Below are 14096 nucleotides of genomic sequence, written 5' to 3'. Positions count from 1 at the left end.
AACAACTGCAGTAGCTGCAGCAGAGGTGACCCGGCTAGATTGTGCATCAGACGCAAAATCACCAGCAGCACAAGCTATATGGTTAGCATCAGTAACAGCAACGGCCCGAGCAACACCAGCTGTACTATCACTATTATTAGCAACAATAGCCCCATCAGCAATAGCAGACGTAGGAACAGTCTGACAAGGATGTGTATCGGATGAGGCTGATGCAGGCACCCTATTAAGTCTAGCTATAATATCGTCTAATTTTTTATCTGTTTCTTCAGCCCACTGCATAAAAGTCTCTAAGTCAAAACATCTAACAGGAGTGGAGGTTCCGTTATTATGTTTAAATAATTTATTTGGAGGGTCCATGGTCTGGATTTTAAAAGTCAGGGACTTGAAATTTTGCTGCAGATGTTGTCTAATGTACTACACACTTTGTTTATGAGTTTGGTAAACTGTTGCCTTTGTACCTGTGCTTCTTGGTGGTATTGATTGAGTCTAGCTTCAATCAAACATAATTTATCAGCTATTGAAGCTATTGAAGCTATATGACTTTGTTCAGCAGGCTGAGCGTCTGGAAGCTTTATGTAAGCATCATACGCCGCTGATATTTGAGAGTCTGTTATGCCGTCTTCTTCGAAATCTATGTGTGAATCAACGCTATTTCTGACACATTCTGGGGTGGTGGGTATATGAACTAGATCAAAATCTGACATGCTGTACTCAAAAACATCAGAGAAATCGCGTGGTAGCCACTCACTCGGGGGTGTTGCAGGTTCGCTGATGAAGATCGGTTCTGACTCTCCACTGTTGCACAAAGCTCCAGGTTTTTGTTGTTCTGGGAGGTCGATACTGCTTAAACATTCCAAAAACGTCTGGAATCGTATGGTGTCCTGATCATTATGAGGAGGGGTGCTGTTCTGCAGTCTGTGAAGATAGATAGACATGTGTTAAAACATATTATACATGTACCCATTTCAAACTGAATAAGCGTGTCTCCCTCTCTATCTCTTTTTATCTAATTTATATATGCCTATGCTTACCTTGTAGTGTGCGTTATTCGGGATGGTCCTGCTTCTCCACACACCCGGTTCTCTGGCGTGGCTCTGTAGGTGTAAAACGGTCAGTTTAGAACATTTGTAATTGTTTAAACCCCTTTAAAAAAAAATACACAACTATACATCCCGTTGTATACACACCTGATGTAAGGTAGGGCTCTGTGGTAGCGGTGTCTGAATGTTTTCCTGCTCAGTTTGTTAACCCTGGAACAAACAAAAACGTTATTACATAATTTAAAACAATCGCTAGTTTAAAACATACATACGTTTAAAAATCCAGTAATGCTGTACACACCTTGTGCCTGTTAGAGAACTAGTTCCAGCTGTAAAAGCGCCCGTTTCTAAAGAAAAGGGTCCTGGGCCGTTCTCCCGAACTCCTAAAAATTAAGCTTTTGTTTTAGGAAAAAAAGATAGTTTGAATATCCTATAATATGTTAACATAACACTTTTTAAAAATCCAATAATAGGTTTTGTTTTACTTACCGTTTACGATGTCCATGTTGTAAAGAACGATGTTAGTGTTGATGATCGCAAAGAAAATGGTGTGCTCTGCAGCGAATCTTGAGGCGTAAATGGCTCAGGGTATCGGGCTCTGAGCGTGTTTTTTATATAGGGTGGGTGTTTCCAAAAAGAAAGGTATGTCTCCAATCAATTTAAATGAGGCCCTACAGGGCTTTTGTCTTCTCAAGGAATTACAAAGGAGCCGATACTTCAGACAATAGGCGGGGTCCCCACCCGACTGGTATCACCTGCCCCCATTTACCTTGTCGAGGAATTACAAAAAGAGCCAATACTGGCCACTTTAAACAATAGGCTGGACCCTTGTTCGCATGGTACTCTCAACAACTAAGTGATACCCAGCGGTGGGCTTTTACAATCCTGAACAAATTCAAACAATTAGCCAGCTGTTGAAAAGTTGGAGCGGGTCTGGGCGACTGGTTTTAGAAGTATCACTGTAGCGTTTATTTTCTAAAGGGCTGATGAAAAGAGCGATACTGGCTGCTTATAGCATTTATTTTCTAAAGGACTGAATGCTATTTGTAACATTTACTGTGTTAAAAACTAGCTGGCTGGCTTTGTCTCACTCTTAGTTCAACATTCCGAAATCCCGATTTTTAAATAAAATGATCGCATCAACCCTGGAAAGAAACCCCAGTAGATGTGTAAAAACTAGTTAAATTAAAACTAGGGGTTTGATTAAATGAAACGCTTGTGAACATGCTGACATCACCCATTCAGAAGAAATTCCCATTTGTGCCATTTATAAAATAAAATGCATGCCTCACTGCAAGCTGAGACATTGTCAGATTTAGAAAATTAGTGTGATTAAAACACTATTACCAACACTTTTGACTAGAGCACACCCTCTTTGTTAAGGCGCACTGTGAACCAAAACAGCTTCCACTCCGCCAAGAATGAAACAAGAAACAAAGAATTGCTTTTAAGAACACATGCATAACTGAATGTTGCGATACACCTAAGTGAAAAAATAGTTTAATTAAAAACCCTATGGTTTGATTAAATTAAAACCCCGTTAAAAACACATAAACTCATATAACCCCTCTGATACCCTGTGGTATTTCAACACCTGAACACGCATGCGCACACACACACACGAAACTGGTCAAATCGGTTTGGCTGGCCGCCATCTTGGACTAGTGCCATCGAATTACTGAACGCGCATGCGCACACGCACGAAACCGGTCAAACCGGTTCTCAAACCGGTTTGGTTGGCCGCCATCTTGGACTAGTGCCATCGAATTACTGAACGCGCATGCGCACACGCACGAAACCGGTCAAACCGGTTCTCAAACCGGTTTGGTTGGCCGCCATCTTGGATAGGTGCCATCGTTCAGTTGGCCGCCATCTTGGATAGGTGCCATCGTATTACTACTTTCATGCATGACAGGATGAAATAACAATAATTAAAATGACACATGTCGTACATCTATAGTAACATTAAATGACCAGAGTTGTGATGGAGTGACACATCAGTGTCCAATGTAGTGGTTTATGTGCAAGTACACCATCAACACTGACACAAATACAAGCAAACAGCCTTTGAATAGCTGTTCACTGTAGTGACCTCTATGCATGAAAGGGTTAATGTAATTAACTGTATTTTTAAAAAAAAATGATTTAGTTATTGTCAGGGGGAAATTGTATATAGTGTGATCAGCTTCATGAAATGTGTTCTTTTATTGAACACTAAGCAAATGTCTATGTGACTTTTGACATGAACTCTTGTGTGATAAACAACTAACAGCTTCCTCTTTCTGTAAGAACATGCAGACTTAGAAAAGGGGAACCTCAGCTCTGAGTTCTTAGAATAACTCTGTTATCTTTGTACACACAGACACAAGCTTGTATAAATAAAGAACGCTGACAGTGATACAGCGCGAGTCCGTGAGTGCCTCCTGCAAGGAAGAGCGCTCTGTGACCGTCCTCGCAAGTAAAAGACAACTGCAGTGTTTGTGTTTTCTAACTCAGGTGTCTCAGCTGAAGAACTGCGGGGTGATGTTTAGAAATCCCCTGTCAGTTATATTAGCCTATATTACAGGATTAACTCGAACATGAAGCCGACTACAGACTTAAACATCTAACACTAACATTGTTTTCATATTAACTAAATGATAGCAGATTAAACTGCAGTGGACATACAATCTAAATTAGAATCTGAACTTGTGCTGCTGTTGTTGTTCAGTCCTGTAAATTACTGAACAAGTCCTGATGTCGTCTCTGGTTAAGATGATTGTTTTGGAACAAAGTAAACAGAGACTTTAGAGGATAACTATGCTGCTTCATAGTTATGTGGAGATGGAGGATGTTTTCTCACCTGATACAGTGATATAATGGTAGAGTTACCGAAGCTAATAGGCATCACGTTGGCTCTTTATGTCAAGGCTGTGTGCAGGCAGGCAGTATGGAGGAACCAAACGCAGGACTCATAGAGGCAAACCGTGAAGTCAAAACAGCTTTAATGCTGAACTCAAAAGTAACAGACTGAAAATACAAAAATAACCTTACACAGGCAGGCAAACAGAACACACAGCATAAGATGAGGGTACAGCGTGACGCTGAACACTGGAGGACACACACTATAAATACACAGGCAGGAACATGAGGGAACAAGGAACGGGTGGGAACACAGTCGGGAGAAGTTAGACCTAACAAGACAGAGCAACCGAAACTAAAAATACTGAAATAGGACATGGACCTTCAAAGAAAAACAGGAAATACACAGACTGGACTCAGAGACGCTATACAGACAGAACAGAGGGAACACACGGGCAGACACTAAACAGAGGGAGCACAGAATCAAAACCCTTGGAACTAAAAAGTCTAATAAGAATAAGCTAGAACGCAAGAACATAATAATAGTAAGAAACACAAACCGCTGGGTCAAAAGACCCAGGACCGTGAAACTTTAAATAAAAATACCCTACAACCAAAGGCCTCCTCTGCATTAGACTAATGGGAACTTGATGCAATAGTAACTCTAATTATTAGGCGAAGAAGCATGAAAAGGGAAGAAACACCCACGCTTGCCTGTGGGTGTTAAAGCTTAGTGTTTCTTGTGTAGTCTGTGTCTATATTTACTTTGTTTATCTCTGAGTGTTATGCCCAGAGCACTTTAACTAAAACTTGACCATTTGCAACAGTGATGGCACATGGTCACATTTCTACCGCTGTTTAATAAAGTTGATTAAAAAGCTGTGGCTAAAAACACATAAGAGGGTCAAAGGTTTTAACATCCAGCCTTTTATGTTTAAAATGATACAGAGTGCTATAACAGAGCTTATTCATATTCTATAATAGTAAAACATCTTTATTCTTAATCAAAGATAAATTGAGTCTGCATAAACTGAATGAAACATGAAGTTTGTCAGTCTGTGCAAATATTCACGTTAGAAACAAAATTATAGAAACAGACCCATAATGAACACAAGTGCAGTCATACAGCTCTGCGACACCACAAACACATAGTTGGTTTTCTTCGTTCTCAGATATCTGATATACAACATTGAAATATCTGTTTTAATGCAATAATTAATGAGACTCAGAATGATCCAAAGAGTCTCAGATTAATGTCTGCATATTACAGTACATAATGCTGACTTTAATAATGTGACAAACAGCAAAACCACGGTCATGTGTGTGTGACATCAGGTCACGACCAGGCCATAACTGATGGGATAATTTGTTTGAGGTAATATTTTTTGCTTTTTGGCATTCCTGTTAAAAAGGATGTTTTTTGTAAACTTGTTGAGGATCTGATACAGACTACTGAGAAAGCACAAGGAAGTGATCTGATGCAGATCCCTTCCTTGTGTTAAAAAAAAGAATTGAAGGAGAAGTCAATTGTTTTCGTTCAGTTACTTTTTAACTCAACTGTGAGTGTGCGGTATGTCTGCCCTGATTTCTGTGTAGTTTCAGTGTGCATTTATTCACTTACTACCAACCTTTTACACCTTTTGATATCCAAAAAGGTCTCCTATTCATCTCAAACGTGTTACTTTGCAATAGCGATGGCAGATTGTGTGCTTGTGTATCTACTTTTTGTGTGTGGAGTCTTTCAAACAGGTAAGGAACAGATGCTTCAGTAGCCAGTCTTTCTGTTTGCTGATGACTGATTCATTTTTCTCTGTTAAAGGTGCAGCAGCAGTGATCCAAACACAGCAGACTGTGATGGCAGCAGTGGGAGAAGATGCTGAATTGAGCTGTCAGCTCTTGGAAACTAAAGACGTCCTTCAGGTCACATGGCAGAAAAGTTCAAATGATGTGGAGACAAATGTTGCCACCTACAACAAGTACTTTGGCCAGAGAGTGAATGACGGCTTTACAGATAAAGTTAAGTTTAAACATGCTGGTCTATGGAACTGTTCCATAGTCATCAGGAATGTGACAGAGCAGGATGAAGGATGCTATCGCTGTCTGTTTAACACTTATCCTGAAGGAGCCTTTATTGGTAGACCCTGCCTCCAAGTCTATGGTAAGAACTTTTACCTTCTTCAAATTACAATAGGCTCCAGCAAAAAAGATAACAAATGAAAATTTGTCAGATGTTGATCGCATTTTAAAATCATTTTTCTTAAAGTGTTTGTTGATCCTTCACAGAGCTACACGAACCTGTTGTTGATGTCAGAGAGTCAAACTCTACTGAAGAGTGGGTTGTATCTTGTTCAGCCACTGGTCGACCTGCTCCCACTATAACACTCAGTGTCTCACAACAAGACCTCAACTTCTCACAGTACAACACTGTCAATGTTTCCAACACCAACGCTACATTCACTGTCACCACTACAGCTGTGCTCTCAGGTTCACTTAAACAGAGCACACAGGTGGGATGTGCAGCACGAGTGCTCTCTGCTCCTCACAGAGAGGTGATGGTGACGGTTCCTGAGGTCCAGCAGGTGTATGCTGCTGCTACTGCTGATTATAATGGTGAGAAACTTTTTCAAAGTCACAGATTTATAGAGTGATGCTATCTGAGTCAATTTGGAGCTAATAACAATGACTTCAGTAGGTCTACATTTCACTGTGATCCATGATTGATGTGTCAGTGTTAATCAGTGTCATATTTTTCCTGCTTTTCTCACAGTTTCCTTCTGGATCATTGCATCAGGTGTAGCAGTGGGGCAGATAGTCTTTGCTTGTGTAGCCACTTTCATAGCTGTCCTGCTTAAAAAAAAGACAAGAAGAGGTAACTTTCACTCTTGACTTATTTTGTGTCCTATTTTAATGTGTCTCTTCCTATTAAAACAGAATGCTTTATGACTCTTATATGTGACCTACACTGACACCTGTCTAATATCTGCAAATATTTATTATTTAAAAGTTTGAAATCCTTCTGTCACTCAGGGACCCTGAGAACAACAAATAAAATACCACAAAAATCAGCCAATGACATTATTGGTAAGTCAGTTTGATAAATATCCATTTTCTACATGTTTATTTAATAATTCTTTGGAAGATAAATCGATGTGTCTTTGTGTAAGTATTAATTTTCCTCCCTCGGTTTATTAAATCTGCACCACATAGACACCAATATTGGGAGATGTTTGCTGGGTTCAAATTTGCATGTATGGATTCAGTGTGTGTAGAATCTCTAGATTCGCTGACTCTTTAGTTGACTGAACCCCCAAAATGTTTCTTTCACAGACTGATGACCCCTCCACATCTTTACTTCTCTAAAACTCAGCTTCCATCTAAGGCTCTTTACATACGTTTTATACAGCTCACTGTAAAATGTTTATCTTGTTTTAAGCACTTCAAAAAAAATACCAATCTTTTGTTGCTGCTGTCTAAAATGTTCTGCATTATGTTGCTAAAATGAAATAAATTTTTTATAGCAATAAAATATCTAAAATATAATATTTTATACCTTGCCGTTATACCATGTGAGTTACATGCACACTTTAAATGCGTGGCATTTTTTTTTACTGTTAAACTGAATACAGTCTAACAGCAGTTAAATACAGTGCAACAAGGATCACCTAAAACCATCAGCTGTAACTCAGACGTAGACATAAATACATGCCTCAGAGTAACACAGAGTTGGAATGTGAACATGTGTAACTTCTGGTAAAATTATTTTTAAAGATGTACCTGACATATATCCTATATCCCATCCTCTGCTCTGTCTAAAGCTGTAGAAAGATTAAAATAATTTGGCAGAGGACTGATGATGGTGAAAATGATGGTAAAATGATTTCCACTTCACTAATATTCTACTTTGTATTCATGGTGCTAAAATAATTCAGTATACAAAGGAGTTTGTGGTTGACTCAGTGACTATGAGCTGCCAAGGGCCCTGTACTGTGAAGCTAGTTTAACATACCCAGGATATCTTTCAGTAACACAAAGCTGGTCATGAACTTGCTTAGCTAATCAAGGGTTTCCCCTACACGTTCACATGAAAGGGATGGTGTTGGAAACAGTTTAAATCCACCTCAAAAATATGAAGAGGCTACACACATACCACAGACTGAAAGAAACAAAAGAGCTGCAGAAAAAGCGGCGGTGTGAGGTTACGGTCATAGGTACATTTTGGTGAACGTAGCTTTGGCCTTTAGTCTGAACGTAAATAGTGTTTTGGTATCAGTAAAATAGGAGCTTTTCAGAAACTCCTGCCAGCCCATTTATCGCGTAAACATGCAAACAAAATTCCTAAAAAACATCAGTGTGTGTGGACATAGTTTGAGTTTAAGTAAGAGTAAAAGCATAGCAGAGTAATATTTTAAAAGTGAGTTCTTTAAGTGCTTTTGTCAGTATGCCTGGAACAGAGTTACAGTACTACATTAATAAAGTTGAGACTACTTGAAGATAAGATAAAAAAAAAAAAAAAAAAAAAGTGACAGAGAGAGATTGAGCTGGAAAGGATGTGCAGCTGGTTAGCGTGGTTAACTATAGGTTCAAGGTTCTTTATTTGTCACATGCATAGTTATACAAGTATAACACACAGTGAAATGTAGCCTGACACGCTCCTCGACATGTGCAAAAATTGGGGGGGGGGGGTGTAGAGGAAGAACATTATATATATATACATGTAGTATGTACACTGGGTGAATGTGCAGTAGTGCAGTAGTAGCAGCAAGCAGGTGAATTCTGTACATTAATATGAATAGACATCTGACATCTGACTATTTTACAGGAGCGATTAACTACAGCGAAAACTGCTCAGTAACAAGGAGTACTGTTAGGAGATAATGAATGAAGCAAGTGGCAGAGCAAGGTAGAGTGAATCAGAGTGTTAATGAATCAGAGAGTGGAGAGAATTAGTAAAGAGGAAGTGAGGGCAGCTATGATGAAGACGAAGAGTGGAAGGCCATTGATCCTGATGACATGCCTTTAACCAGGATCAACCGCAGGTATGGAAGTGTCTAGGACAGACAGCGGTGGACTTTTTAGCCAGACTGAGGATGCCTAAGGAGCGGAAAAGAAGTGTACTGGTATCAGTTTTCAAGAACAAGGGTGATGTGCAGAGCTGTAGTCACTACAGAGGAATAAAGCTGATGAGCCACACCATGAAGATATGGGGAATAGTTGTTGAAGCTAGTTAAGAAGAGAAGTGATGATCAGTAAGGAGTATGACTTTATTCTGAGAAAGAGGAATACAGATGTGACGTTTGCTTTGAGAGTGTTGATAGAGAAGAATATAGAAGGACAGAATGAGTTTCACTGGGTATTTTTGGATCTAGAGAAGTATGTGAGGATGGGCCAGGTCATAAGACATAAGGATGTGAGGCAGTGCTGAAGCGAACGTTTTAGTGACAGGTAGGTTCAGGAAATGAGATTACATCAGTGATCAGCTCTGAGCTCCTTCTTGTTTGCAATGGTGATGTGGCTGACTGATGAGATGAGGCAGAAGTCTATGTGAACTATGATGTTTGCAGATGATACTTTGATCTGTAGTGACAGTAGGGAGCAGATGAAGAGCCTGGAGCAGTGGAGGCATGCATTGTAGAGAAGAGGAATAAAAGAAAGACAAAATACATGTGTGTGAATGAGAGAGAGAGACAGGTGGAAAGGTGAGCATGCGAGGAGTACACAACTGGGGTCAGCCATCAGGAGGACTTGCAGAGTGTTGGTGTGACAGAGGAGGATGCTGGCAATAGACGGAGCTGGAGGGAGATGATCTGCTATGTTAACCTCGAACAGGAGGAACTGTTTTATGCATGACTGTAGTGAAAATATTTTTCATGTTGTTATCTTTTATACTTTTAATAAAGGATATGTACTTACCTCTGTCTTGTTTTGAATCTCACACTCCAACGCACCATAGCTGTAACTTTGCCATAACACAGTGACAATAAACCTGTTTAATCTTGAATTTTTTTGTAAGGACATGCAAGTTTGTTGTGTTTTATTGTGTGGCTCGCAGTTTTTGAAGCACTTTAAATTCTAATTTAATAAGACAATATTATTATTCAACGTTTAAAAAAATATTATAAAAGATAAAAATGACACAAAATGAGGAACATAAAAGATTCTGCATGTCGTGTGTCATTCTGCAGACCCACCATCTATCCTGCTGCTGTTTAATGAAGGTAATCAGGTGGGACAAAGGTACATCAGAATAATATTGCTGACAAACCCCTGATGGCATTCACTGACACAATTCTCTGTTCATTAACATCTCCCATAATTAAAAGTTGCATTTTATTCTACATGAACACATTTCATCATGACTAATTGGATAAATAGTTTATGTAAGGTTTTTTCTTTCCTGTTAAAAATTCATCATGTGCGATTGCTCAGGTTGTTTCAATGATCTTTACTTGAGGATCTGATACAGATTACTGGGAAATGGCAAAAATATAAATGTTTCTCTTGCTTTTCACTTCCTGGGGATACAAAAACAGAAAGAAAAGCAACTTGTTTTTCTTCAGGGTTGTTTTTTTAGACTTGTCTGTGATTGTGTGGTATGTCTGCACTGAGTTTGCATATATTTTTTCACTATAAACTTCTTCATTGTTTTATACCCATAAAGGTCTGCAGCTCAACTAAAACAATGTCACTTGCAACGATGATGGTACGTTGCGTTCTTGTATACTTGCTTTTTGTGTGTGAGTCCTTCCAAAACATAAGATGCAAACATGCTGCTGTAGCCAGTGTTTCTGTTTGCTGCTGACTGATTCATTTTTCCCTGTTAAAGGTTCAACAGACACAACAGACTGTGCTGGCAACATTCAGGAGACAATATAAGATAAATCATTTCATGTAATTTATTTCATAAAAACACTAAATACTGCTTTGTTTTGTTATTTTATTTAATCCCACAAAAATATGGCTGATTTTCTTTGTGGCAAATTAGATATGCTGAGGAATTATTCCACAATGCAAACAATGCGTGAATTTCTTCTATTTCTTTCAGCAGCAGGTGCTCAGCTTGGCCACTGGAGGTCTCTGTTTCTTCAGGTTTCCCGGAGTAGAGTTGAGAGTTTTGTAGACATCAGAGACTGAAACTAAACAGAAGAGAAACAGCATCAGACCATTCTGCATTTAACTGATGGGAACCAGAAGCGGCACAGTAATGAATGCATATCATTTTCTCAACAAAGTCTGCTGTGCAAGTCAGGTCTCACACACAGTCACTGTCACGGTTCGGGGCAGCGGCCGTGTGAAGAGTGGAAGGACTCAAATGCAGCACTTATTCAGATGTGAAGGGTGATTTATTAACAATACCAGACATAAAGTGGAGATGGCAAACAGAACTAAGCACGAACTAAACTGGGATAAACTACACAAAGGAGTGGCAAACCTGAACATGAAGGGAGAACAGCAGGGAGAGCACGCAGGGGATTTCACAAGGTATGAATACAGACGACGCGACGAGGAACAGAGGCAAACACACACTATAAGTACACAGAGAGACACTGGGAAATCACACACAGGTGGGAGACACAGCTGGACCTGATTAACCTGACGAGACAGGGGAACACTAACACCAGGGACCAATAGAGGGAGCACAAACCCAAAACCCAGTATCTAAAATCCCAAAACACAAACCATCCCAAAACAGCCCAAGAATAATAAAGAGAATAATAACAATAAAGAACACAAACACAAAGTTACCGAGTCATGGTCGCAGGACCATGACAGTCTCGTTTGGTGCCAGCTCATATAGTTCGGTACGCTTGGGATGTTAAATCTTCAGGGATGAATATTTAGAGGTGGTGTAACTTAATGCATTTTGTTTAAAAAAAAAGTGAGCAATTTGTATGCTTGTTGTATGGCTTGTTGTATGTAGTATGTTTGTTTTTTTTTAAACAGTGTGAAACAGACAGAGGTATACCATGAAGTTGCTCGTCACTTCTTTTGTGGTGTGACACCCTACATTTTATTCTCAGGAAGCCAAACTAGCTTTGCAAAAGTAAATAAAAAGCAGGACGTTTTGTTGCTTTTAGTGATTTTAAGTGCTTTTTCTGCGTTGGCTTTGAGCGTGGGAGTAAATGTGGTCACATTTGCTCAAAATAAAACTTTTCCATTTTTTTTTTTTCGCACTCAGGAATCTGCAGTTCAGCTACTTGCAGCAATGATGCGACAGAATGTGCTTGTATATCTGCTTTTTGTCTACGGAGTCCTTCCAGCAGGTAAGAAGCCGGTTCAGCAGTAACTGATGTTCACATTAGAGGTACAACAGGTGAAACGTGTTTGCTTTTGTCTATCAATCTTTGAAAAGAAAAGAAAAGCTGAGGGAGGTGGCATCTGTTTCTTTCACTCAGTTTAAGTTTGTTGCATGAAATTCTTACTGTTCATTTCCTCCATGCAGCTCTAACAGCAGTGATACAAACACAGCAGACTGTGCTGGCAGCAGTGGGAGAAGATGCTGAACTGAGCTGTCAGCTCTTGGAGACTAAAGACATCCTTCAGGTTGCATGGCAGAAAAGTTCAAATGATGTGGAGACAAATGTTGCCACCTACAACAAGTACTTTGGTCAGAGAGTGAATGACGGCTTCACAGATAAAGTTAAGTTTAAATATATTGGACTACAGAACTCATCGTAGTCATCAGGAATGTGACATAGGAAGATGAAGCCTTCTATCACTGCCTGTTTAACACTTATCCTGAAGGCTCCTTCACAGGTAAACCCTGCCACCAAGTTTATGGTGAGAACTTTTACCTTCTTTAACCAACAACAAGTGCCTCAAGGAGGACATAAATGTGTAGGCAGCTTGTGTGTTTGTAAGAGCATGTTGATAATATTTCCTGATCCTTCACAGAGCTGCATGAACCTGTTGTTGATGTCAGAGAGTCAAACTCTACTGAAGAGTAGGTTGTTTCCTGTTCAGCCACTGGTCGACCTGCTCCCACTGTAACACTCAGTGTCTCACAACAAGACCTCAACTTCTCACAGTACAACACTGTCAGTGTGTCCAACACCAATGCTACATTCACTGTCACCACTACAGCTGTGCTCTCAGGTTCACGTAACAACAGCACGCAGGTGGAATGTGCAGCACGAGTGCTCTCTGCTCCTCAGAGAGAAACGATGGTGATGATTCTTGAGGTCCAACAGGTGCATGGTGGGAATGACGATAATGATGATGGTAAGATGGTAAAGGAAGGTACCTTTTTCAAAGTCATTATATATATTAGGGTTTGTCACTACTCTGTAATCCTCATGTCTAAAATTCTAGATTTTAAATTAAGTCTAATATTTCCTGATTTCTTTCAAGTGTTTTATGTCACATTTCCATTTGTTTTCTTCCAGATTTTACTTGGATCATTGTGTTGGGTGCAGTGATCTGCGTTTGTGTTGTTGCTGTTGTCACTATTCTTACAAACAGGAAAAAGGTAAGTCTTTTAAATGCTATCTGAATTAATCTAACACCTTTGCTACTGTAGCCTAACTCTTTGGTTTGACTCCTTTGTTTTGTCCTGCAGCTGCTCTAAAATATATGATGTGATTCAATCCGCAATCAAAAACACATATGGCTAAGATACCTTTGTCATATCCCCCCAGGGATCAATAAAGTATTCTGATTCTGATTCTGATATTGTTATTAGAAACCCTGATGCTCTCAAGTTTTTTTACTATATCTGAAACCTATTGGCTGTCTTCTGTATTTTTCTAGCAGACAGCTGATCATTGTATACTTAACATACAGTACTTAACAAAATGCATTTAATCAAACTGAATCAGAAGGTCTGATTGTGTTTAATGTGTTCTGAAGCTTTGAGAGTTTGTAATTAAATTTAATTGTCTGGATGCATGTTTGTAGCTGTGTGTCTTTATTTTTTTGTCTGTGTGTTTATTTTTTGTAATTTTTGTTAATACAATTTTCACATTGATTTTTATTTTATTTTCATGTTTTCTGTTCATGAAATAAATCATTTTATATAACTGCTTCCACTTTGTCCATGTAATTGTTTTCACCTTCATATTTACTGCTGCTTTCAGTTACATTTAAAAGATGTATATAATGTAACAAAGGTTTAGGCCACTAAAAAAACAAAAAACAGGTTTGGGGTCATGACCTTTTTCAGAATAATCTAAAATCCAAATTCAACAAAGAACAGAAAAAAGGTTTTTAATAACTCAT

General features: G+C 39.1%; 1 protein-coding gene, 1 long non-coding RNA gene and 1 pseudogene across 4 annotated transcripts; 2 read left to right on the top strand and 1 right to left on the bottom strand.

Annotated features, from left to right (window-relative positions):
• Positions 1 to 504: 504 nt before the first annotated feature.
• Positions 505 to 2006, bottom strand: LOC146547609 (uncharacterized). Its single transcript, XR_014890828.1, has 4 exons — positions 1342 to 2006; positions 1188 to 1250; positions 1032 to 1094; positions 505 to 915 (listed from the first exon to the last, which is right to left on the bottom strand). It is a non-coding gene; the product is annotated as an uncharacterized LOC146547609 (long non-coding RNA).
• Positions 2007 to 5410: 3404 nt separating this feature from the next.
• LOC146547608 (OX-2 membrane glycoprotein-like) lies at positions 5411 to 11066 on the top strand. Of its 2 annotated transcripts, XM_085265090.1 has the most exons (8): positions 5411 to 5630; positions 5701 to 6039; positions 6165 to 6491; positions 6649 to 6750; positions 6909 to 6962; positions 10540 to 10581; positions 10705 to 10769; positions 10927 to 11066. In XM_085265090.1, the coding sequence occupies exons 1-6, from the start codon at positions 5576 to 5578 to the stop codon at positions 10554 to 10556; spliced, it is 894 nt and encodes a 297-aa protein (XP_085121216.1). In that variant the 5' UTR covers positions 5411 to 5575; the 3' UTR covers positions 10557 to 10581; positions 10705 to 10769; positions 10927 to 11066. The 2 variants fall into 2 exon arrangements, with proteins under 2 accessions (XP_085121216.1, XP_085121217.1); XM_085265091.1 differs by lacking the exons at positions 10540 to 10581; positions 10705 to 10769; positions 10927 to 11066 and adding an exon at positions 7209 to 9858.
• Positions 11067 to 11310: 244 nt separating this feature from the next.
• On the top strand, positions 11311 to 13568 carry LOC146547607 (OX-2 membrane glycoprotein-like; annotated as a pseudogene). Its single transcript, XR_014890747.1, has 6 exons — positions 11311 to 11360; positions 12058 to 12142; positions 12322 to 12659; positions 12774 to 13100; positions 13265 to 13347; positions 13438 to 13568. The product of XR_014890747.1 is annotated as an OX-2 membrane glycoprotein-like (transcript).
• The last annotated feature ends 528 nt before the right edge of the window (positions 13569 to 14096 follow it).

This window comes from Mchenga conophoros, linkage group LG23 (genome assembly GCF_057382185.1).
Source record: "Mchenga conophoros isolate Kocher_MC1m ecotype Shallow Benthic linkage group LG23, M_conophoros_male_GT1.1, whole genome shotgun sequence".
Lineage (NCBI taxonomy): Eukaryota > Metazoa > Chordata > Actinopteri > Cichliformes > Cichlidae > Mchenga > Mchenga conophoros.
Note: the sequence above shows the minus strand (reverse complement) of the source record. Positions and strands in the feature narration are given on the sequence as shown.